General features: G+C 41.7%; 1 protein-coding gene across 2 annotated transcripts in view; it reads left to right on the top strand.

Annotated features, from left to right (window-relative positions):
* The first annotated feature begins 2150 nt into the window (after positions 1-2150).
* Positions 2151-24248, top strand: part of LOC109872041 (thymocyte selection-associated high mobility group box protein TOX) — a 92428-nt gene continuing 70330 nt past the window's right edge. Inside the window, exon 1 of one of the 2 annotated variants that reach the window (XM_020463126.2) lies at positions 2151-2648. In XM_020463126.2, the coding sequence (XP_020318715.1) occupies positions 2547-2648 (102 nt within the window). In that variant the 5' untranslated portion in view covers positions 2151-2546. The remainder of the gene's footprint in view (positions 2649-24248) is intronic. The other variant, XM_020463125.2, reaches the window with a different exon arrangement.

Raw genomic sequence — 24248 nt, 5'->3', positions numbered from 1 at the left:
ACCTAAATGGGGCAATTACACAACACAATATATAAACCAATGCATTATGGGTAAGATCTAAGAGGAAGTCTACACTAAGGAGTTAAGCTGGTGCTTACTGTACAAAGGTCATATTGACCTCTCTGCCTCTTTATATAATCTTTACAATGAGCAGAAGACAGATCTATCTTATTACTTTTCTCTCTCTCTCACACACAATTCAATTTCTCTTTCTCACACAATTTCTCTCTCTCTGTCTCTCTCTCTCTCTCGCTCTGTCTCTCGCTCTTTTTCTGTTTCTTTAAAGCCTGTATATACGCTGAGTATACCAAACATCAGGAACACCTTCCTAATACTGAGTTACACCCACTTTGCCCTTAGAACAGCCTCAATTCGTCTGGGCATGGACTCTACAAGGTGTCAAAAGCGTTCCACAGGGATGCTGGCCCATGTTGACTCTAACGCTTCCCACAGTTGTCAAGTTGGCTGGATGTCCTTTGTCAACCTGACTGAAGAATCTACATCCTGTCTTAGTACAACATGTTTCTGGCTTATTAAAATGGACCACAACAGAGGTCTTATCTTTGGAAAATCCCACCAAGGGAGAGAAAGAGGAGAGAAGAAGAGCATTTTGGATTTTACAGTAGAATGTCCACTTGACAGCTGAATGACAATGAACCACCCTGGTCAGGGCTCGCCTCTGACACCGCCTGGTATAGAGGTCCTGTATGGCATGGAGCTCGGCCCCAGGGATGTCCTGGGCCGTACACATTACCCTCTGTAGCGTCTTGCAGTCAGATGCCAAGCATTTGCGATACCAAGCAGTGTTGCAGCCAATGGTGCAGCTGTAGAACTTTTGAGGATCTGAGGGCCCATGACAAATCTTTTCAATCTCCTGAGGGGGAAGAGGTGTTGTCATCCATTTTCACGACTTTGTTAGTGTGTTTGGTACATTATAAGTCCTTAGTGATGTGGACACAGAGGAACTTGAAGCTCTCGACCCACTCCTGTACAGCCTGATCGATGTGAATGGAGGCGTGCTCAGCCCTCCGTTTCCTGTAGTCCATGATCAGCTCCAACACTTAATGAGGGTGTTGGAGGTGTGCGTGGCCACGCAGTTGTAGGTGAACTGGGAGTACAGGGGGGAACTTTAGTGATTTGGGACATCAGTGACTTTGCTACAAGTCATTTTATCTCTGTAAGTCATGCAAGTCAGCTACAGTGGGTTTTGTATGAGTGAGAAAGATAACAGGCCTATTCATGTTTTTTTGTGCAAGTTTTTTAAACAAAAAAGACAAAAAATAAACCATATTGGAGCCTCCCGATTGGCGCAGCGATCTACTGCACTGCATCGCAGTGTTTGAGGCATCACTACAGACCCGGGTTTGATCCCAGGCTGTGTCGCAGCCAACCGTGACTGGGAAACTCATGGGGCGGCTCACAATTGGCCCAGCGTCGTCTGGGTTAGGGGAGAGTTTGGCCTTGTCCCATCGTGCACTTGCGACTCCTTGTGGCGGGCTGGGCGCATGCACGCTGACTTCGGTCGCCAGTTGTATGGTGTTTCCTCCAACTCATTGGTGTGGCTGGCTTCCGGGTTAAGCGAGAAGTGTGTCAAGAAGCAGTGCGGCCTGGCAGGGTTGTGCTTCAGAGGTCGCATGGCTCTCGACCTTCGCCTCTCCCGAGTCAGTACCGGAGTTGCAGTGATGGGACACGACTGTAACAACCAATTGGATATCACGAAAAAGGGGTAAAAAGTAAACAAGATCACTTTTTTTATGTAATTGAAGGTTTTTCTGTAAACACCATGTTCAGCTGACTGCACTTTTAAGACGCTCCCTTGGCAGCAGCCACATACTATTCTCCCCTTGAAACCAACTGAAAGTCACTTTTTGAAAACAGAATGGGAAAAAAGGCACACAAAAAGCTGTACCTTGCTCACTATCGTCATCTGTTTTTAGATATATCACCCTCATCATGATAGGACCTTCCGTCGAAGAGGTATTGAGGAGCAAACCAATAGCCTATCCAAACTGAAAACAAATTTACTGCGGCATGCAACCGACGCAGGCGCTGCATTCCCCATTGCGCCCCCTAGGTGGAGCACGTCGCCATAGCCGCACTCTTGCCCCTGCCCCGTCTGTAAAGTCCTTTGTATGAATCACAAGTGAACAGGCAATCCTACCATGCCCCATTCGCTTGCAGATGACGGTAGCCGCTGGATAGAAACAACTACTGTCGCTGCAAATGCATCTGTCAGAAAGAGAAAGACGCGCAATAACTTCTTCAACAATAGAGTGATAGCTTACATATTTTGAAAGTTACAACATTTTAACTGCGTTTACCCGTTTACCAAGTCCGTCGTTCATAGTGCGTTGATAATATAAGTTTTTCTTTCTCCTGAAAAACCGCGAACGCATGTGAGAGCATAACAGTTTGCCATTTTTAGATTCAAACCCTACACTTTTTCCGACTTCGTCCATCAGTCTTTATAGAGCCTTCAACTTTTGACGAATCGAAAGTAGAAGCCTGAGTGGAAAAGCTTGTGTGGAGATTGATGTTTTACTGAAATGGACGTGAGAGTATATCCACCTCCACCACAGTCTTTATCAGCAACAGATTCTTCCCGATTGGGACCCTTGCAGTATACCGATTCCCCGTACTGCAATAAGGTGAGTCGCATCTGGACAAGGTTATAGAAACCTAGGTTATTGCTTTCATTGTTCACAATGTTATGGAGATGCGTAAAAACGCTGTTCAGAACGTGAACAGTGTTTATAGCCGTTACGTATTGCCCTGAAATAAAACGACTTTCTGTCCATTCATTTGAAAGCAGTGATAACAGTAACAAACACTCGTGCACAACATGTATAGTTATTTAATGCCATATATTATAGAAAAAAAAATGATTGCTTGTTTTATCCTTTGTCAGTACGTATAAACTGGTGATGAACGCAGCGCATCACTGTCAGTGAAGTTGCTTTCAAAGTGCTCAACTTAGTTTTTATCTCAGTTGATGACAACATGGGCTGTTGTTTCTATGTGATTGCATCACTTACAGGGTTTAGGATATAATAACCATTACAAAAATGCCTTATGTTCAATGCAATCCTATACCTCTGGTTATGTGAAGTAGCTGTGCCTCTATTACGCACTGTAACTGAACCCGTGTCTTGTTTATGCACACCATCTCACTATAATAAAACCTTTGTTATTTACAGTCTGCTTTCAAACACACAGTTTAAATTGACTTTCACATTAAGATTGTCTGAAGAAGGCCTGTCCTGCATAATAATACTATTCTGTGTGTGTGCGTGTGTGTGTATATGTGTGTGTGTGTGTGTGTGTGTATGTGTGTGTGTGTGCATGTGTGTGTGTGTGTGTGTGTGTATATGTGTGTGTGTGTTTATGTGTGTGTGTGTATATGTGTGTGTGTGTATGTGTGTGTGTGTGTGTGTATATGTGTGTGTGTGTTTATGTGTGTGTGTGTGTATATGTGTGTGTATGTGTGTGTGCATGTGTGTGTGTGTGTGCGCGCGTGTGTGTGCGTGTGTGTGCGCGCGTGTGTGTGTGTGCGCGTGTGTGTGTGTGCGTGTGTGTGTGCGTGTGTGTGAGGGAGAGAGAGCGAAAGAGAGAGAGACCGTATGGGGGTAGGGATGTTGAAGGGAGGGAGGGAGGGTTAGAGCAGAGTGGGGGTTGTACTATTTCTCCTATGCCTTTTGATTCACTGCTCTGTCTTTTTTATAGAAGATCTCATAAGTATCTGCAATGAAAATGTAAGAGAGGGAGATGAAGAGAAGAAAGAGAGATGGAGGAAGTCCTATAGATATAATCCGAAATATTGAATTGTACTGGTGGAGAAAGTCCATGTAGTGTAAACACTATCCAAGATTTTCCATTTTAGCATTCAGAGTAATGAAATGGGGGGTAGGGAGGTTCATAGAGGTAGAGAGAGAGAGAGCGAGAGAGAGAGAGAGGGAGGGAGAGAGAGAGAGAGAGAGAGGAAAGTGAGAGAATCAGAGGGAATGAGAGAGAGGGTGTGGTAGAGAGAGGGAGAGAGTGAGGGTGTAGAGCAAGAGAAATACAGACAGAGGGAATGAAAGAGAGTGAGATATAAATCTGTGTGGTAGAGAGAGAGAGAGAGAGAGAGGGGGGGGGGGGGTGAAAGAGAGATGTGATTGTGAGAGGGGAGTGAGGTATGTCCAGTGCAAACAGACAGAGATGGCCTGTGTGCTGCTGTTTGAGGTATCTGTATGTGTGAATACCCAGAGATAGAGGCAGTCCTATACTGACTGAACTGTTATCTGCAACAATTCATCTAATACTTAAAATATTTCTGTCCGGGGATCACTGTTGTGACTGCTGCTATGTCTAAGCAGAGGTTTTATTCACCTCTAGTTTAATTCAGAATCGTGGTTTGATTCAGGCCCATTTCTCTTGACAGTAGATTGGCTGTTTGATTAGCTATTCTGTCCGACTCCCTCGTCTAAAATATTATTCATGAACATCAGTTCACGATCACTTGCCATTTAGTTGATGCAAAGTAATTGAGGAAAGAGAGAGTGGTCCATAATTTGATGTCTTGTTATGATTATGATACTGTAATGTAATAACATCATCAAATCGTAGTTGCTATGGGAGATGGGGTTGTTTGCTCTTATTTTCTAGAATTGCAGAAAGACTGAATGACACTTCAGAGCTTTTATTGATGACTGGGTAACTTTTGTTTTTGTGACAGTTTTCATTGATTCAGAGATGGTTGAAGAAATATGGCTTCATGTAACACTCTACAACATGCCCTGGGTGCAGCCATTTTGCTTCCTGGTTCTCATCTAAGATGATACATCTGATATGTCAGTTCTGCATTCTTGTCATGGACTTTACTCAGTTGTACTGACACTGTGGTGTCTTTGTCTGTCTGTGTGTTTGTGTGCATGTGTGTGTCATCGTTCTGTATGAGTGTGAGTGTTTGTATCATTGCTCTGTGTGTGTGCATGTGTGTCATCTCTCTACGTGTGTGTCTGTGCGTTTGTCTTAGCCTCAGGCATTTTAAATTAAGTCCAAATTACTGAGCTCTTTGGTGGTCCTGGAACTCTGAGGGGCTCTGGGAAGTCGACCCCGACATTAATACTCTGTCCTTTGTGTTTACTAACCAAGCACACACAGCGCCACAGACCTGGGTTCAAATACTATTTGATATTTTTGAGCGTTTACTCTAGCTTTCTAGGAGTGCCAGAAGAGCAGTGTTTACAGTTTTGGGACTATTCTATTGGTCCATTAAGCCAGGCAAGTTCAGTCGAGCAGCAGATAAAGTATTTGACATGATTTCAAATTGTATTTGAACCCAGGTCTGCACAGCACAGGCCTAGAACAGGCAGGGAGCACAAAAGCACAGCAGTTAGGCTCATTGTCAGCCTCATCCACAGAGAGCTGGCTCAGGTTTTGAATATTATCTGCATCTATATTTACATTTCTGGTCCATTTATGGCATTGACATTTCTCATCCTACCTACAGAGAGAATGTTGAGCTCCTAGTAGCTGTCAAGCATAGTAATCTTTGTAAGGCAACTTACTGATTGATGTAGGACAATAGTTCCAGACCTCCTTGTTTAACTTGCTATGAAAAAGTATTTATACTTGTTTTGTTTTGCATATTTTTGACAATGATCCAAAACACACAATCAAGTCTACATGAAAATGGTTAAAAAGCAACACATTTAAAGTTTTAGAATGGCCTAGTCAAAGTCCAGACCTAATCCCAATTGAGATGTTGTGGCAGGACTTGAAACGAACAGTTCCTGCTTGAAAACCCACAAATGTTGCTGAGTTAAAGCAGTTCTGCATGGAGGAGTGGGCCAAAAGTCCTCCACAGCGACGTGAGAGACTGATCAACAACTACAGGAAGCATTTGGTTGCAGTCATTGTAGCTGAAGGTGCCACAACAACCAGTTATTGAGTGTAAGGGGGCAATTACTTTTTCACACGGGGGAACTGGTTGTTGCATTACTTTGTTAATTAAATAAATCAAATAAGTATCCATTTTTGGTTATTTGTAAACTCAGGTTATGTAATATTAGGTTTTGGTTGAAGATCTCCAGTAACAAAAATATCAGAAAGGGGATATTTTCTTTCACGCCAATGTACATCACTGTGGCAGCAGTAGTCTCTGATTCAATGAAGTTATACTACAGTAACATTCCAGGGTTTGTCCTGACTCAAAACATGGCTTAGGTGGTGCCTCAGTTTCCTATGCAGGAGAAACCTTACATTCCATTTACACTTACCTGGAGGCAATGCCTAAGTTGTGTGTAATGCACTGTTCTAAATGTGTTGAGAGGAAGATGAATGTAAACTACATACCTCGATATCAATCTGGTTTGTTCTTTTCACTACTTCAAAGCAATGCTGTAAATCTGCCAATCATAGAATCCAGATCCCAACTAAGATATATTTACTGTACAACATGGACACATTCACAAGATAACCCTGTCGTCTTTTGTGAACAGTAAATTGCTGTATGAATGTTACTTTGTGATTCATAAGCATGTTATAAAGCTTCAGAAGCCTATTATAAACCTTTTTTTAAGGCTTCATAAGCGGTGACCTTACAGCTTACAGGGATATCTACCTGGTTATGGCTAGAGTCAACAGCTTCTGTCAACAACAAACTCAAGTGTGTGGATCAACATACTATAGACAGATTCTAATCCACACATTGTGGAAATGTGCCTTTGTCTTTAGGCAATGACATTGACAGAGATTAGAAACATCAACAACATTTCATACGTCAGAATGCTTGACTACTGACTCCAACCTGTAGATGTAGACCAGTTAGTCTGCTTTATGTTGGAAGGGATTGAATGATCTTCACCAACCCGTAAACTAAAAACTCTGCCCAGGGATGCACAGTGGTTTTAAAGGAGGCATTGTAGGCACACATGTAAAGTAAGACAGCAGTTGTCTTTGAGGGAATCCTCCTCAGTCCCAGGGCCAGATTCATGAAGCATATCAGGGTAGAAGTGCTGATCTAGGATCAGTGTTGCATTTTAGATCATAATGAATAAGATTATATGGACTGGGGGAACCTGATCCTAGATCAGCACTCTTACTTTGAGACGCCTCATGAACACGGGTCATGGAGTAGCCTATCCCTCTCGGTTGATACATTCTCCTTCCAGAGAGACATCAGGGACTGTGACATACTCTGTTTCATGGTATCATGGCTCTCTCCGGAAATACTGTCCCTGTCCATACAGCAAGCTGGGTTCTCAGTACATTGCGCAAACAGGAATAAAGAACTCTCCGGGAAGAAGAAAGGCGGGGTGTATGTTTCATGATTAACTACTCATGGTGTGAGATAACGTACAGAAACTCAAGTCCTTTTGTTCACCCAACCTAGAATATCTCACAATCAAATGCCGACCGTATTACCTCCCAAGATAATTCTCTTCGGTTATAGTCACAGCCGTGTATATTCCTCCTCAAGCCGATAACCTCAAGGAGCTACACTGGACTTTGTGCAAACTGGAAACCACATATCCTGAGGCCGCATTTATTATAGCTGGGGATTTTAACAAAGCAAATTTGAGGAAAACGCCACCGAAGTTCTATCAACACATTGACTGTAGTACTCACACTGCTAAAACACTTGATCACTGCTACTCCCCCTTCCAGGATGCCTACAAGGCTCTCCACAGCCCTCCCTCAGGGCAAATCATTTCACGACTCCATTTTGCTCCTCCCTTCCTGTAGGTAGAAACTCAAACAGGAAGTACTCGTGCTAAGGTCTATGCAACACTGGTCTGACCAATCGGAATCCATGCTTCAAGATTGTTTTGATGTATACACGGACACGGTGACTGAGTTCATCAGGAAATGCATAAGCGATGTTGTTCCCACTGTGACTATTAAAACCTACCCAAACCAGAAACCTTGGCTAGACGGCAGCATTCGCTGTGAACCCCCGTATTTAACCATGGCAAGGTGACTGGGAATATGATCGAATACAAACAGTGTAGTTATCAAACAGGCATAACGTCAGTACAGAGATAAAGTGGAGTTGCAATTCAACGGCTCAGACACGAGACGTATGTGGCAGGGTCTACAGACTATCACGGATTACAAAGGGGAAACCAGCAACGTTGAGGACACAACGATCTTGCTCCTGGAGAAGCTAAACACCTTCTTTGCCCGCTCCCAAGGACTGTGGGCCCCCTTTCTCCGTGACCGACGTGTGTAAGACATTTAAGCGTGTTAACCCTCACAAGGCTGCCAGCCCAGACGGGACCCCTAGCCGTGTCCTCAGAGCATGTGCAGACCAGCTGGCTGGAGTGTTTACGGACATATTAAATCTTTCCCTATCCCAGTCTGCTGTCCCCACTTGCTTCACGATGTCCACCATTGTTCCTGTAACGAAGAAAGCAAAGGTAACTGACCTCAATGACTATCGCCCCGTAGCACTCACTTCTGTCATCATGAAGTGCTTTGAGAGGCTAGTTAAGGATCATATCACCTCCACCTTAACTGACTCCCTCGACCCACTTCAGTTTGCATACCACCCCAACAGATCCACAGACGATGCAATCGCCATCACACTGCACACTGCTCTATCCTATTTGAACAAAGATGAATACCTATGTAAGAATGCTGTTCATTGACTATAGCTCAGACTTCAAAATAGTACCCTCCAAGCTCATCATTAAGCTTGGGGCCCTGGGTCTAAACCCCGGCCTGTGCATCTGGGTCCTGGACTTCCTGACGGGCCGCCCCCCAGGTGGTGAAGGTAGGAAACAACACCTCCACTTCACTGATCCACAAGGATGCGTGCTCAGCCCCCTCCTGTACTGCCTGTTCACCCATGACTGTGTGGCCACGCACGCCTCCAACTCAATCATCACGTTTGCAGATGACACAACAGTAGTAGACAGCCTACAGGGAGGAGGTGATGGCCCAGCCAGAATGGTGCCAGGAAAATAACCTCTTCCTCAACATCAACAAAACAAAGGAGCTGATCGTGGACTTCAGAAAACAGCAGAGGGAGCACGCCCCTATCCACATCGACAGGACTGCAGTGAAAAACAGCTTCTATCTCAAGGTCATCAGGCTGTTAAATAGCCATCACAAGCCGGCTACCACCCGGTTACTCAAACCTGCACCTTGGAGGCTTCTGCCCTATATACATAGACATTGAATCACTGGCCACTTTAATAATGGAACACTCATCACTTTAATAATGTTCACATACTGCTTTACTCATCTCAGATGCAAAGTTGAAGTCGGAAGTTTACGTACACTTAGGTTGGAGTCATTAAAACTAGTTTTTCAACCACTCCACAAATTTCATGCTGACAAACTATAGTTTTAGCAAGTTGGTTAGGACATATATTTTGTGCATGACACAAGTAATTGTTTACAGACAGATTATTTCACTTATAATTCACTGTATCACAATTTCAGTGGGTCAGAAGTTTACATACACTAAGTTAACTGTGCCTTTAAACAGCTTGGAAAAATCAAGAAAATGATGTCATGGCTTTAGAAGCTTCTGATAGGCTAATTGACATAATTTGAGTCAATTGGAGGTGTACCTGTGGATGTATTTCAAGGCCTACCTTCAAACTCAGTGCCTCCTTGCTTGACATCATGGGATAATCAAAAGAAATCAGCCAAGACCTCAGAAAAATATTGTAGACCTCCACAAGTCTGGTTCATCCTTGGGAGCAATTTCCAAATGCCTGAAGGTACCACATTCATCTGTACAAACAATAGTACGCAAGTATGAACACCATGGGACCACGCAGCCGTCATACCGCTCAGGAAGGACACACGTTCTGTCTCCTAGAGATGAACGTACTTTGGTGTGAAAAGTGCAAGTCAATCCCAGAACAACAGCAAAGGACCTTGTGAAGATGCTGGAGGAAACAGGTACAAAAGTATCTATATCCACAGTAAAACGAGTCCTACATCGACATAACCTGAAAGGCCGCTCAACAAGGAAGAAGCCACTGCTCCAAAACCACCATAAAAAAAGCCAGACTACGGTTTGCAACTGCACATGGGGACAAAGATTGTACTTTTTGGGGAATTGAACTCTGGTCTGATGAAACAAAAATAGAACTGTTTTGGCCATAATGACCATCGTTATGTTTGGAGGAAAAGGGAAGCATGGGGGTGGCAGCATCATGTTGTGGAGGTGCTTAGCTGCAGGAGGGACAGGTGCACTTCCCAAAATAGATGGCATCATGAGGATGGAAAATCATGTGGATATATTGAAGCAACATCCCAAGGCATCAGTCAGGAATTTAAAGCTTGGTCGCAAATGAGTCTTCCAAATGGACAATGACCCCAAGCATACTTCCAAAGTAGGGGCAAAATGGCGTAAGGACAACAAAGTCAAGGTATTGGAGTGGCCATCACAAAGCCTTGACCTCAATCCTAACTGAAAAAACTGAACTGAAAAAGCGTGTGCGAGCAAGGAGGCCTACAAACCTAACCCAGTTACACCAGCTCTGTCAGGAGGAATGGGCCAAAATTCACCCAACTTATTGTGGGAAGCTTGTGGAAGGCTACCCAAAACATTTGACCCAAGTAAAACAATTTAAAGGCAATGCTACCAAATACTAATTGAGTGTATGTAAACTTTTGACCTACTGGGAATGGGATGAAAGAAATAAAAGCTGAAATAAATCATTCTCTCTACTATTACTCTGACATTTCACATTCTTAAAATAAAGTGGTGATCCTAACTGACCTAAAACAGGGAATTTTTACTAGAATTAAACGTCAGGAATTGAAAAACTGAGTTTAAATGTATTTGGCTGAGGTGTATGTAAAGTCTTCAACTGTACTGTATATACTGTGTTCTATTCTACTGTGTTTTAATCAATGCCACTCTGACATTGCTCGTCCTAATTTTGATACATTTCTTAATTCCATTATTTTACTTTAGATTTGTGTGTTGTTAGATACTACTACACTGTTGGAGCTAGGAACAAAATACATTTGTATACACCCACACTAACATCTGCTAAATATATGTATGTGACCAATTTGATTTGATATGTGCAGGGTTTATGCAAGTAACATGTGTTGTATGTTAAAGTCTTTCGTCACACCCTCTAAATGAAACCTGGGTTGTATAGCTCCACGTACGTAATCAACATGCATGTTGTGTTGGTTGCTAAGCACTGTAAGTGTAAGTGCAATGCTCTCACTTAACCTACACTGGGTGCTATGCATACTATTCACACTTAAGCAATGGTACAGAATCCACACATGACAAGTAGCCCACTATGGCTGCTCCTTCTGCTTAGATGCTTTTCCTGTCTACTAACATCATGAGTAATGCTTGGTATCAGGTCAACTCTGACACATAATTACTTCACGTTACTTTCCTGAATGTAGTATGCTTCGAAAGTGTTTATTTATGTATTACCATTCAATCCATAGGATATACTAGAATAGAATATAAAATGAGCCTGGTTACATAAGTCTTGTGCCTGGTTATATAGTATTATATAGTCTTCTTCTCTCTCGCAATTCAATTTCAATTTAAGGGCTTTATTGGCATTGGAAACATATGTTTACATTTCCAAAGCAAGTGAAATAGATAATAACCAAAAGTCAAATAAACAATCAGAAATTAACAGTAAACATTACACTCACAAGTTAAAAAATATTAGAGATATTTCTCTCTCTGTCTCGGTCTTCTTCCGTCTCTTTGTGTGTTTGTTTCTCTCTCCAAGTCTGTCTGTCTCTCTATCTCTCTCTCTCTCTGTCTCATTGTGTATTTGTCTGTCTGTCTGTCTGTCTGTCTGTCTGTCTGTCTGTCTGTCTGTCTGTCTGTCTGTCTGTCTGTCTGTCTGTCTGTCTGTCTGTCTGTCTGTCTGTCTGTCTGTCTGTCTGTCTGTCTGTCTGTCTGTCTGTCTGTCTGTCGGTCTGTCTGTCTGTCTGTCTGTCGGTCTGTCTGTCGGTCTCTCTCTCTCTCTCTCAACAAGCTACCACAGAGCAGAGCACGAGGCTCACTATGCTGAGGGCTTCCTAAAAACCCGGGCCTAATTGCGTCTGAATTCGTGCTTGCTGGTAACAATAGCAGGGACGCTGTGTGTCCCTGTGCTGCGGCCAGCGGTCCACGGTTCACTGGGCGCTGTCGAAAGGCTTGGGCCCTCTGATTGACAGTTTCAGCCCAACAGCAATGAAGGATTTAATTGCGCATCGTGTGCCTATCGACAGATAGAGAAACTCAGAGGGCTAGCTATGATGGTACTGTGGTGCTACTGTAAACACACACACACACACACACACACAGGTTGCTATCAGAAGTTTATCTGATTCTGATTAGTCATTAAGATTAAAAAGGACATGATTCATATCAGAGGTTATTGGGTTGTTGATCCATGTCCGTTGGTGGCTTGACGTATTGCTGAATTTTTCCACTAAGCATTACAATAGGAAGACAGCCTGTTTCTGATTGTTGTTTGACTCATGGAACAACATGATATAGAATGGAACTGAGCTGAATCATCACCTGATGATGTCATGTCAGGTTAGATGCGGATTTGGGATGTTATGAATTTCTCATGTTTTGAAGCTAGAATCCTTAGTTGCTACATCCATTTTTGATTCTTGAAGAATATAACATATGAATGCAACATCAGCGGTTACATTTCTCTAGGCTCATTCCTCCGATTTTTACTAAAAGAGAGGTGAGTGCCGTAGCACTCAATTCTGTAATCATGTGACTGCCGTAGCACTCAATTCTGTAATCATGAAGTGGTTTGAGAGGCTAGTTAAGGATCATATCACCTCCACCTTACCTGACACCCTAGACCCACTTCAATTTGCCTAACGCCCAATAGATCTACAGATGATACTATCGCAATCGCAGTGCACACTTCCCTATCGCATCTGGACAAGAGGAATACCTACGTCAGAATGCAGTTCATTGACTATTGTTCAGCCTTCATTGGCCCATTCCTGTAACTGAGTCAGGTTTGTAGGCCTCCTTGCTTGCACATGCTTTTTCAGTTCTGCCCACAAATGTTCTATGGGATCGAGGTCATGCTTTTGTGATGGCCACTCCAATACCTGGACTTTGTTGTCCTTAAGGCATTTTGCCCCTACTTTGGAAGTATGCTTGCGCACTATTGTTTATACAGATGAACGTGGTACCTTCAGGCGTTTGGAAGTTGCTCCCAAGGATGAACCAGACTTGTGGATGTCAGCTATTTTTTTCTGAGGTCTTGGATGATTTCTTTTGATTTTCCCATGATGTCAAGCAAAAAGGCACTAAGTTTGAAGATAGGCCTTGAAATACATCCACAGGTACACAAAATGACTCAAATGATGTCAATTAGCCTATCAGCAGCTTCTAAAGTCATGACATAATTTTCTGTAATTTTCCAAGCTGTTTTAAAGGCACAGTCAATTTAGTGTATGTAAACTTCTGACCCACTGGAATTGTGATTTATAAGTGAAATATTCTGTCTGTAAACAATTGTTGGAAAAATTCCTTGTGTCATGCATTAAAATAGATGTCCTAACCGACTTGCCAAAACTATTGTTTTTTTAATAAGAAGTTTGTGGAGTGGTTTGAAAAACGAGTTTTAATGACTCCAACCTAAGTGTATGTAAACTTCCGACTTCAGCTGTATATACTGTATTCTATTCTACTGTATTTTTTGTCAATGCCATTTTGATTTGATTGGGTTTGTTATTGTTTCAATGAAGGATTCTAGCTTTAGGTACTACATACAAATGAAACTGGAACTGACTTTTTGAATGGTCAAAGGAATTTCCTTTTGGCTGAGGTAACTGTGGAATCGTTGTTTTTTACTGTGTCTGTGATCTTGAGCACGTTAGCAGAGATCGAGTTAGATCGTTCTGTCAACGAGTGTCAGAACATTTGGAAAATGACAGTGAATGGATGATATGGCACAGTGTGGCATTCATAAATTCAGCATCCCTGCATTGAAAAGTCAGCGGTCAAAATCACCTGTGTGTGTTTAACATCTTTGTGACTGTGTTCACTTTGTCAACAATGATTCTAATATGGTTTTCTCAACCATTCAGGTGTCAGATCTTAATTTGATCCAGTCTCCTACAGCGGGAAAATAAACCTGCAGCAATGGAAAATGTGAATTATTATGTCAATTATAATTATGGACATTTTTCTAGTGGTTGATACATTTTTCGGAAGGGCAAATCAAGTTTGGAAATTACAAACTTTTGAAGACTTTTTAAACCTACAAATAGAATATAAGTTCTCCAGCAACAGGGTGATCAGATTCAGATCTTATGACGCTAACACAAAGACAACTTCCAACTTCTGTAAGATGTGATACAAAACACACTGCCTCAATCCTATATAATTAGCTACTTCTCCCTGGCATTGTGGTGGATGTAGTGTTGCATAGACAAAGCCAAAGGATCAGCTAATTAAGTCGCTGAACATAATGATCATAAAATCTGGACGTCTGTGGGTTCCAGTTTGGCGCCGTTATCCGTGTTTCACCCTGTCCGTATCGCACACTTCTCTGGCACTGAATGGTGATTGGGATCCGTCTGACAAAGGCGGACGCACCCACACACGCGCGGGAACGCACACGCACGATCATGCACGCACACACACACAGAGCGATGACACACACTCACACACACACTTCCCTGGCTTGAGTGTGCCCAAAGATATGAAAGAGTGATTAGGCTCCTGGTTTGAGAATACAATCCAAACAGATGGGGCGTGAATAACGGATCCAGAATAGCCTAATTGTTTGGTTTAATCTCCAAGCAAAACATATTGCCATCATTTTCACATGAAGATAATCCTTCCCTCTGTTTATTTAGTGTTTGGATTAAGTGACTTTTGTGGTGGCTGGAGTTGTTGGAGAGATATTAAGAATAGCTTTATTATAGTATTAACATGATTGACTACTGTGGTTAACATGATTGACTACTGTGGTTAACAAGATTGACTACTGTGGTTAACAGGGAAGACTACTGTGGTTAACATGGTTGACTACTGTGGTTAACAGGGAAGACTACTGTGGTTAACATGATTGACTACTGTGGTTAACAAGATTGACTACTGTGGTTAACAGGGAAGACTACTGTGGTTAACATGGTTGACTACTGTGGTTAACATGATTGACTCCTGTGGTTAACATGGTTGACTACTGTGGTTAACATGATTGACTACTGTGGTTAACATGATTGACTCCTGTGGTTAACATGATTGACTACTGTGGTTAACATGGTTGACTACTGTGGTTAACATGATTGACTACTGTGGTTAACATGATTGACTACTGTGGTTAACATGGTTGACTACTGTGGTTAACATGATTGACTACTGTGGTTAACATGATTGACTCCTGTGGTTAACATGATTGACTACTGTGGTTAACATGGTTGACTACTGTGGTTAACATGATTGACTACTGTGGTTAACATGGTTGACTACTGTGGTTAACATGGTTGACTACTGTGGTTAACATGGTTGACTACTGTGGTTAACATGATTGACTACTGTGGTTAACATGATTGACTACTGTGGTTAACATGATTGACTACTGTGGTTAACATGGTTGACTACTGTGGTTAACATGATTGACTACTGTGGTTAACATGGTTGACTACTGTGGTTAACATGGTTGACTACTGTGGTTAACATGATTGACTACTGTGGTTAACATGATTGACTACTGTGGTTAACATGATTGACTACTGTGGTTAACATGATTGACTACTGTGGTTAACATGGTAGACTACTGTGATTAACATGGTTGACTACTGTGGTTAACATGATTGACTACTGTGGTTAACATGGTTGACTACTGTGGTTAACATGATTGACTACTGTGGTTAACATGGTTGACTACTGTGGTTAACATGGTTGACTACTGTGGTTAACATGATTGACTACTGTGGTTAACATGATTGACTACTGTGGTTAACATGATTGACTACTGTGGTTAACATGATTGACTACTGTGGTTAACATGATTGACTACTGTGGTTAACATGATTGACTACTGTGGTTAACAAGATTGACTACTGTGGTTAACATGGTAGACTACTGTGGTTAACATGGTTGACTACTGTGGTTAACATGATTGACTACTGTGGTTAACATGGTTGACTACTGTGGTTAACATGGTTGACTACTGTGGTTAACATGGTTGACTACTGTGGTTAACATGATTGACTAATGTGGTTAACATGGTTGACTACTGTGGTTAACATGATTGACTACTGTGGTTAACATGGTTGACTACTGTGGTTAACATGATTGACTACTGTGGTTAACATGGTTGACTACTGTGGTTAACATGATTGACTACTGTGGTTAACATGGTTGACTACTGTGGTTAACATGGTTGACTACTGTGGTTAACTTGGTTGACTACTGTGGTTAACATGATTGACTACTGTGGTTAACATGGTTGACTACTGTGGTTAACATGATTGACTACTGTGGTTAACATGGTTGACTACTGTGGTTAACATGGTTGACTACTGTGGTTAACATGGTTGACTACTGTGGTTAACATGATTGACTACTGTGGTTAACATGGTTGACTACTGTGGTTAACATGATTGACTACTGTGGTTAACCTTGTTGACTACTGTGGTTAACATGGTTGACTACTGTGGTTAACATGGTTGACTACTGTGGTTAACATGGTTGACTACTGTGGTTAACATGGTTGACTACTGTGGTTAACATGGTTGACTACTGTGGTTAACATGATTGACTACTGTTGTTAACATGGTTGACTACTGTGGTTAACATGGTTGACTACTGTGGATAACATGGTTGACTACTGTGGTTAACATGGTTGACTACTGTGGTTAACATGGTTGACTACTGTGGATAACATGGTTGACTACTGTGGATAACATGATTGACTACTGTGGTTAACATGATTGACTACTGTGGTTAACATGATTGACTACTGTGGTTAACAAGATTGACTACTGTGGTTAACATGGTAGACTACTGTGGTTAACATGGTTGACTACTGTGGTTAACATGATTGACTACTGTGGTTAACATGGTTGACTACTGTGGTTAACATGGTTGACTACTGTGGTTAACATGGTTGACTACTGTGGTTAACATGATTGACTACTGTGGTTAACATGGTTGACTACTGTGGTTAACATGATTGACTACTGTGGTTAACATGGTTGACTACTGTGGTTAACATGATTGACTACTGTGGTTAACATGGTTGACTACTGTGGTTAACATGATTGACTACTGTGGTTAACATGGTTGACTACTGTGGTTAACATGGTTGACTACTGTGGTTAACTTGGTTGACTACTGTGGTTAACATGATTGACTACTGTGGTTAACATGGTTGACTACTGTGGTTAACATGATTGACTACTGTGGTTAACATGGTTGACTACTGTGGTTAACATGGTTGACTACTGTGGTTAACATGGTTGACTACTGTGGTTAACATGGTTGACTACTGTGGTTAACATGATTGACTACTGTGGTTAACATGGTTGACTACTGTGGTTAACATGATTGACTACTGTGGTTAACATGGTTGACTACTGTGGTTAACATGGTTGACTACTGTGGTTAACATGGTTGACTACTGTGGTTAACATGGTTGACTACTGTGGTTAACATGGTTGACTACTGTGGTTAACATGGTTGACTACTGTGGTTAACATGATTGACTACTGTGGTTAACATGGTTGACTACTGTGGTTAACATGGTTGACTACTGTGGATAACATGGTTGACTACTGTGGTTAACATGGTTGACTACTGTGGTTAACATGGTTGACTACTGTGGATAACATGGTTGACTACTGTGGATAACATGATTGACTACTGTGGTTAACATGATTGACTACTGTGGATAACATAGTTGACTACTGTGGTTAACATGGTTGACTACTGTGGTTAACATGGTTGACTACTGTGGATAACATGGTTGACTACTGTGGTTAACATGATTGACTACTGTGGTTAACATGGTTGACTACTGTGGATAACATGATTGACTACTGTGGTTAACATGGTTGACTACTGTGGTTAACATGGTTGACTACTGTGGTTAACATGGTTGACTACTGTGGTTAACATGATTGACTACTGTGGTTAACATGGTTGACTACTGTGGTTAACATGATTGACTACTGTGGTTAACATGGTTGACTACTGTGGTTAACATGATTGACTACTGTGGTTAACATGGTTGACTACTGTGGTTAACATGATTGACTATTGTGGTTAACATGGTTGACTACTGTGGTTAACATGATTGACTATTGTGGTTAACATGGTTGACTACTGTGGTTAACATGGTTGACTACTGTGGTTAACATGATTGACTACTGTGGTTAACATGGTTGACTACTGTGGTTAACATGATTGACTACTGTGGTTAACATGATTGACTACTGTGGTTAACATGGTTGACTACTGTGATAACATGGTTGACTACTGTGGTTAACATGGTTGACTACTGTGGTTAACATGGTTGACTACTGTGGATAACATGGTTGACTACTGTGGATAACATGATTGACTACTGTGGTTAACATGATTGACTACTGTGGATAACATGGTTGACTACTGTGGTTAACATGGTTGACCACTGTGGTTAACATGGTTGACTACTGTGGATAACATGGTTGACTACTGTGGTTAACATGGTTGACTACTGTGGATAACATGGTTGACTACATTAATATGTGTTCTGTGTTTAGACTGTCTTTACCATAACCGTGATTTATATATTGCATTTCTTCTTAGATATTGTCTTAGCTGGTGTTTCTGTCAAATGACTACCTTGGTATGTGTTCTTTGTGGGTGTGTGTGTGTGTGTCTGCTGTGTGTGTATATATGTTGTGTGCGTTTGTGTGTGTGTGTGTGCGTGCGTGCACCTGCCAATCGTTATCATACTATAGTACTATCTACTACTCTCATACTGCATATTATGCTCTCTGTCCTATAGTCCTATAGCAACAACACCCAGTTACAGTACATCTTCAGGCTGTGCTCTGTCCATGACAGACTGACCAGGTGAATCCAGGTGAAAGCCCTTATTGATGTCACTTGTTAAATACACTTCAGTCAGTGTAGTTGAAGGGAGACAGGTTAAAGAAGGAGTTTTAAGCCTTGAGACAATTAAGACATGGATTGTGTATGTGTGCCATTCAGAGGGTGAATGGACAAGACAAAATATTGAAGTGCCTTTGAACGGGGTATGGTAGTAGGTGCCAGGCTCACCCGTTTGTGTCAAGAACTGCAACGCTGCTGGGTTGTTCACGCTGAACAGTTTCCCATGTGTATCAAGAACGGTCCACCACTCAAAGGACATCCAGACAACTGGACACAACTGTGGCAAGCATTGGAGTCAACATGGATCTCCCAACATGGGCCAGTCCATGCCCCGACTAGTTGAGGCTGGGGGGGAGATTGCAGCTCAATATTAGGAAGGTGTTCCTAATGTTTTGTACACTCAGTGTATTGGCTACTGTTACAGAGTATACTGCAGAGCAGAGCCGTTCTCTTTTTACTCCATTGTTTGTAAACAAACACTGTAAAGCCACAAAACATGGCTAAAACTATACATTTGATCTCATGGATGGTCAGTACTTGCGTCTATGTCTATGAATTTGAGAGAGGTTATATTTCCACCTGTGCCAACCCTCAGTCATTGACCAAATTCAGTGGCGGGGTGGCCGCTTTGTTATTGTTTGAACTCCAGATCTTTATTGAAAGATCTATCCATACTTACACATTATATAGGTCAGAAGATGAGTTGGGCCTCTATCCATACTTACACATTATATAGGTCAGAAGATGAGTTGGGCCTCTATCCATACTTACACATTATATAGGTCAGAAGATGAGTTGGGCCTCTATCCATACTTACACATTATATAGGTCAGAAGATGAGTTGGGCCTCTATCCATACTTACACATTATATAGGTCAGAAGATGAGTTGGGCCTCTATCCATACTTACACATTATATAGGTCAGAAGATGAGTTGGGCCTCTATCCATACTTACACATTATATAGGTCAGAAGATGAGTTGGGCCTCTATCCATACTTATACATTATATAGGTCAGAAGATGAGTTGGGCCTCTATCCATACTTACACATTATATAGGTCAGAATATGAGTTGGGCCTCTATCCATACTTACACATTATATAGGTCAGAAGATGAGTTGGGCCTCTATCCATACTTACACATTATATAGGTCAGAATATGAGTTGGGCCTCTATCCATACTTACACATTATATAGGTCAGAAGATGAGTTGGGCCTCTATCCATACTTACACATTATATAGGTCAGAATATGAGTTGGGCCTCTATCCATACTTACACATTATATAGGTCAGAAGATGAGTTGGGCCTCTATCCTTATATCTGTTTCCCTATCCTCCTTCATTCTGAACAGTTATCCTCATATCTGTTTCCCTATCCTCCTTCATTCTGAACAGTTATCCTCATATCTGTTTCCCTATCCTCCTTCATTCTGAACAGTTATCCTCATATCTGTTTCCCTATCCTCCTTCATTCTGAGCAGTTATCCTTATATCTGTTTCCCTATCCTCCTTCATTCTGAACAGTTATCCTTATATCTGTTTCCCTATCCTCCTTCATTCTGAACAGTTATCCTTATATCTGTTTCCCTATCCTCCTTAATTCTGAACAGTTATCCTTATATCTGTTTCCCTATCCTCCTTCATTCTGAACAGTTATCCTTATATCTGTTTCCCTATCCTCCTTCATTCTGAACAGTTATCCTCATATCTGTTTCCCTATCCTCCTTCATTCTGAACAGTTATCCTTATATCTGTTTCCCTATCCTCCTTCATTCTGAACAGTTATCCTTATATCTGTTTCCCTATCCTCCTTCATTCTGAACAGTTATCCTCATATCTGTTTCCCTATCCTCCTTCATTCTGAACAGTTATCCTTACATCTGTTTCCCTGTCCTCCTTCATTCTGAACAGTTATCCTCACATCTGTTTCCCTATCCTCCTTCATTCTGAGCAGTTATCCTTATATCTGTTTCCCTGTCCTCCTTCATTCTGAACAGTTATCCTTATATCTGTTTCCCTGTCCTCCTTCATTCTGAACAGTTATCCTTATATCTGTTTCCCTGTCCTCCTTCATTCTGAACAGTTATCCTTATATCTGTTTCCCTATCCTCCTTCATTCTGAACAGTTATCCTTATATCTGTTTCCCTATCCTCCTTCATTCTGAACAGTTATCCTTATATCTGTTTCCCTGTCCTCCTTCATTCTGAACAGTTATCCTTATATCTGTTTCCCTGTCCTCCTTCATTCTGAACAGTTATCCTTATATCTGTTTCCCTATCCTCCTTCATTCTGAACAGTTATCCTCACATCTGTTTCCCTATTCTCCTTCATTCTGAGCAGTTATCCTTATATCTGTTTCCCTATCCTCCTTCATTCTGAACAGTTGTAATTCTCTGACGTGTGCTGTCGTTCTGTGTTTTTAGTCTACTATATACAGTATGTGGCCTTTGAACAGCTGTATTTGAACTTAACATCGAGCCAGAATAGCAGTCGTTGAGAGAGTAATTGCATGTTTGACTTTGAGGGAAACTGCAGTAATTCAGAGCTCATGGTGGAGTTCACTGCTCCGAAGCGTCAGGCACCCATGCACTTTCATTTCAAAAGCCAGAGGATCAGTCAATAGGTTTTTTCTTGATATATTGGTAGATATTTATGAATTTACTACAGTACTGTGGCACCACCGTATAACTGGTTGTTTCTGTATTCTATACAATAGTTACCTGATAACAACGTATGGTTGTCCTTTTACTGGGGTGCCATGTTGTTCTCTATGCATTATGTAAACGGAATCATCAATATCAATTTACAGCCATAATCAGATAAGCAATGATTTATATGCTGTGACTATGCAATATAGAAAGGGATAGGATTTGATAATAATGTGTGCTATAATAATAATATAATATATAATAATGTTCTATATTATCATGAGAAGAACTGGAAAGGAGAGGAAAACAGGAGGAAACAGAGAGAGAGGACTAACATATAGGGCATTTCACTAGGAAACCAGCTGAGAGTCATATCCAATTTAGTTTTGCATTAGTCAGAGGCTCTCAGTGGTTTAGTATGGAGGGCGAGAGCCGAGCCTGAAAAAGGCTCCCTAACCAGGCTGCTTTAAAAAGGAACCTTGTGGCTTAACCTACACAAGATAATCTTCCACAGGAAAGATACTTATCCAAGCATAAGTATAGGGCTCTTGCTCGCTGTTTATGAAATAGCTTTTACTCTTTATATGGGACTGCTTTTATGATTTTTGGACATTTTAAATGTAGCTAAATGTTGAGGGAAAATTTTATTTTGGGGTTTAAAGAGAATCACATTTTCTGGTGAAATTTCCCCTGCCTGACCTGAAATGACATGTACCCAGCCATGTCTGTGGCCTGCCCATATCTACTCTTTAGGTTATAACGAGTGCCTGGAGTTTTTCCTGAAGAGACATCTATCTACACTGACTATACCAGACATTAGGAACACCTTCCTAATATTGAGTTGCACCCCCATTTGCCCTCAGAACATCCTCAGTTTGTCGGGGCATGGACTCTACGAGGTGTCGAAAGTATTCCACAGGGATGGTGGCCCATGTTGACTCCAATGCTTCCCACAGTTGTGTCAAGTTCGCTGGATGTCTTTTGGGTGGTGGACCATTCTTGATACACACGGGAAACTGTTGAACGTGAAAAACCCAGCAGTGTGTCCGTTCTTGACACAAACCAGTGCGGCACCTACTACTATAACCCATTGGGGCGGCAGGGTAGCCTAGTGGTTAGAGCGGTGGACTAGCAACCATAGTTGCAAGTTCAAACCCCTGAGCAAGTTCAAACCCCTGAGCAAGTTCAAACCCCTGAGCAAGTTCAAACCCCCGAGCTGACAAGGTAAAAATCTGTTGTTAACCCACTGTTCCCAGGCCGTCATGGAAAATAAGAATTTGTTCTTAACTGACTTGTCTCGTTAAATAAAGGTAAAAAAATTCAAAGGCACTTAAATATTTTGTGTTGCACATTCAACCCCTCAATGGCACACATACACAATCCATGTCTCAAGGCTTTAAAATCCTTCTTTAACCTGTCTCCTCCCCTTCATCTACACTGACTGAAGTGGATTTAACAGGTGACATCAATAAGGGATCATAACTTTCACCTGGATTCACCTGGTCAGTCTATGTCATGGAAAAAGCAGGAGTTCTTAATGTTTTGTACACTCAGTGTATATGGCTGTGGTCAGGGAAAACTCCTGGCCCTATGGTCTCTGGGCTATCTGATGATAACATCTGCCTTTCATCCTTATAACACTGTCCATAACAACAACGCCTGTACCCTACTCATGTCTGTTCTGTCCCACACTGACACACATCGGTCTGAAGTTGCAGTTCGGCACTGACCTAGTATCAGCTCATCTTCCCCAAATCCTTAAATCAGTGTCTCGGAACAAGAGGGGCTATTTCTCCATACTCCCACCAAAAAACGCTTTTTAAAGGAACTCAACCCAGCTTTAAACGTACTCTTAAAAGTTGTAGTAGTAGAATGCACAAGGTGGAATTTCGATATTTGGTAGCGCATCATCAGTTCCTATTGTCATGTTAGTCATTGTCTACCTTAGAGAGCTATTTATAACTTGTCAGAAATATCCAGATCAACTAGACCATGTCAGCTAACATTTTTTAACGTAGGTTTTTGAGCCCCTTAGATTTGTTGTAATTTTTTGGCCACTCAAATATCACATGAATACACATTAGACATGGCACAATCTATAGAATTGCATTTTCTGCTAAATCTGCTAAATTCTCCCCACCAACAAGAGGGGTGTGAACAGTACTTGTGTCCATAGAAATAGACGTTGTGTGTGTGTTCCCTAATGCTGGGAGGGGGTGAAAAACTTTTGGAACCCCTGCAGTAGTCTACTGTACAGTAGCCATGGTAACGGGACTATGGCTGTAGTGGGTAATGGGTTCTGTCCTGTACTCTGTTCTGTATAAACAGCAGGCGCCATGGAGGCAGGGTGACATGACAGATATATTACCTCTTTGTGTAAACCAGCAACAGCTGCACTATTGTAATTAAACACAGGTTAAGAAGAGAGAACCCCGTACAAACAAAGGAGTCTGGTTACTATACTGTAGTGGCAGATCCTGAGGTGTAGGGAGAGATTAGGTCTATTGAAGCTCACGAGTGAATTGACAGG

The sequence above is a fragment of the Oncorhynchus kisutch genome, linkage group LG27 (assembly GCF_002021735.2).
Source record: "Oncorhynchus kisutch isolate 150728-3 linkage group LG27, Okis_V2, whole genome shotgun sequence".
Classification (NCBI taxonomy): domain Eukaryota; kingdom Metazoa; phylum Chordata; class Actinopteri; order Salmoniformes; family Salmonidae; genus Oncorhynchus; species Oncorhynchus kisutch.
Note: the sequence above shows the minus strand (reverse complement) of the source record. Positions and strands in the feature narration are given on the sequence as shown.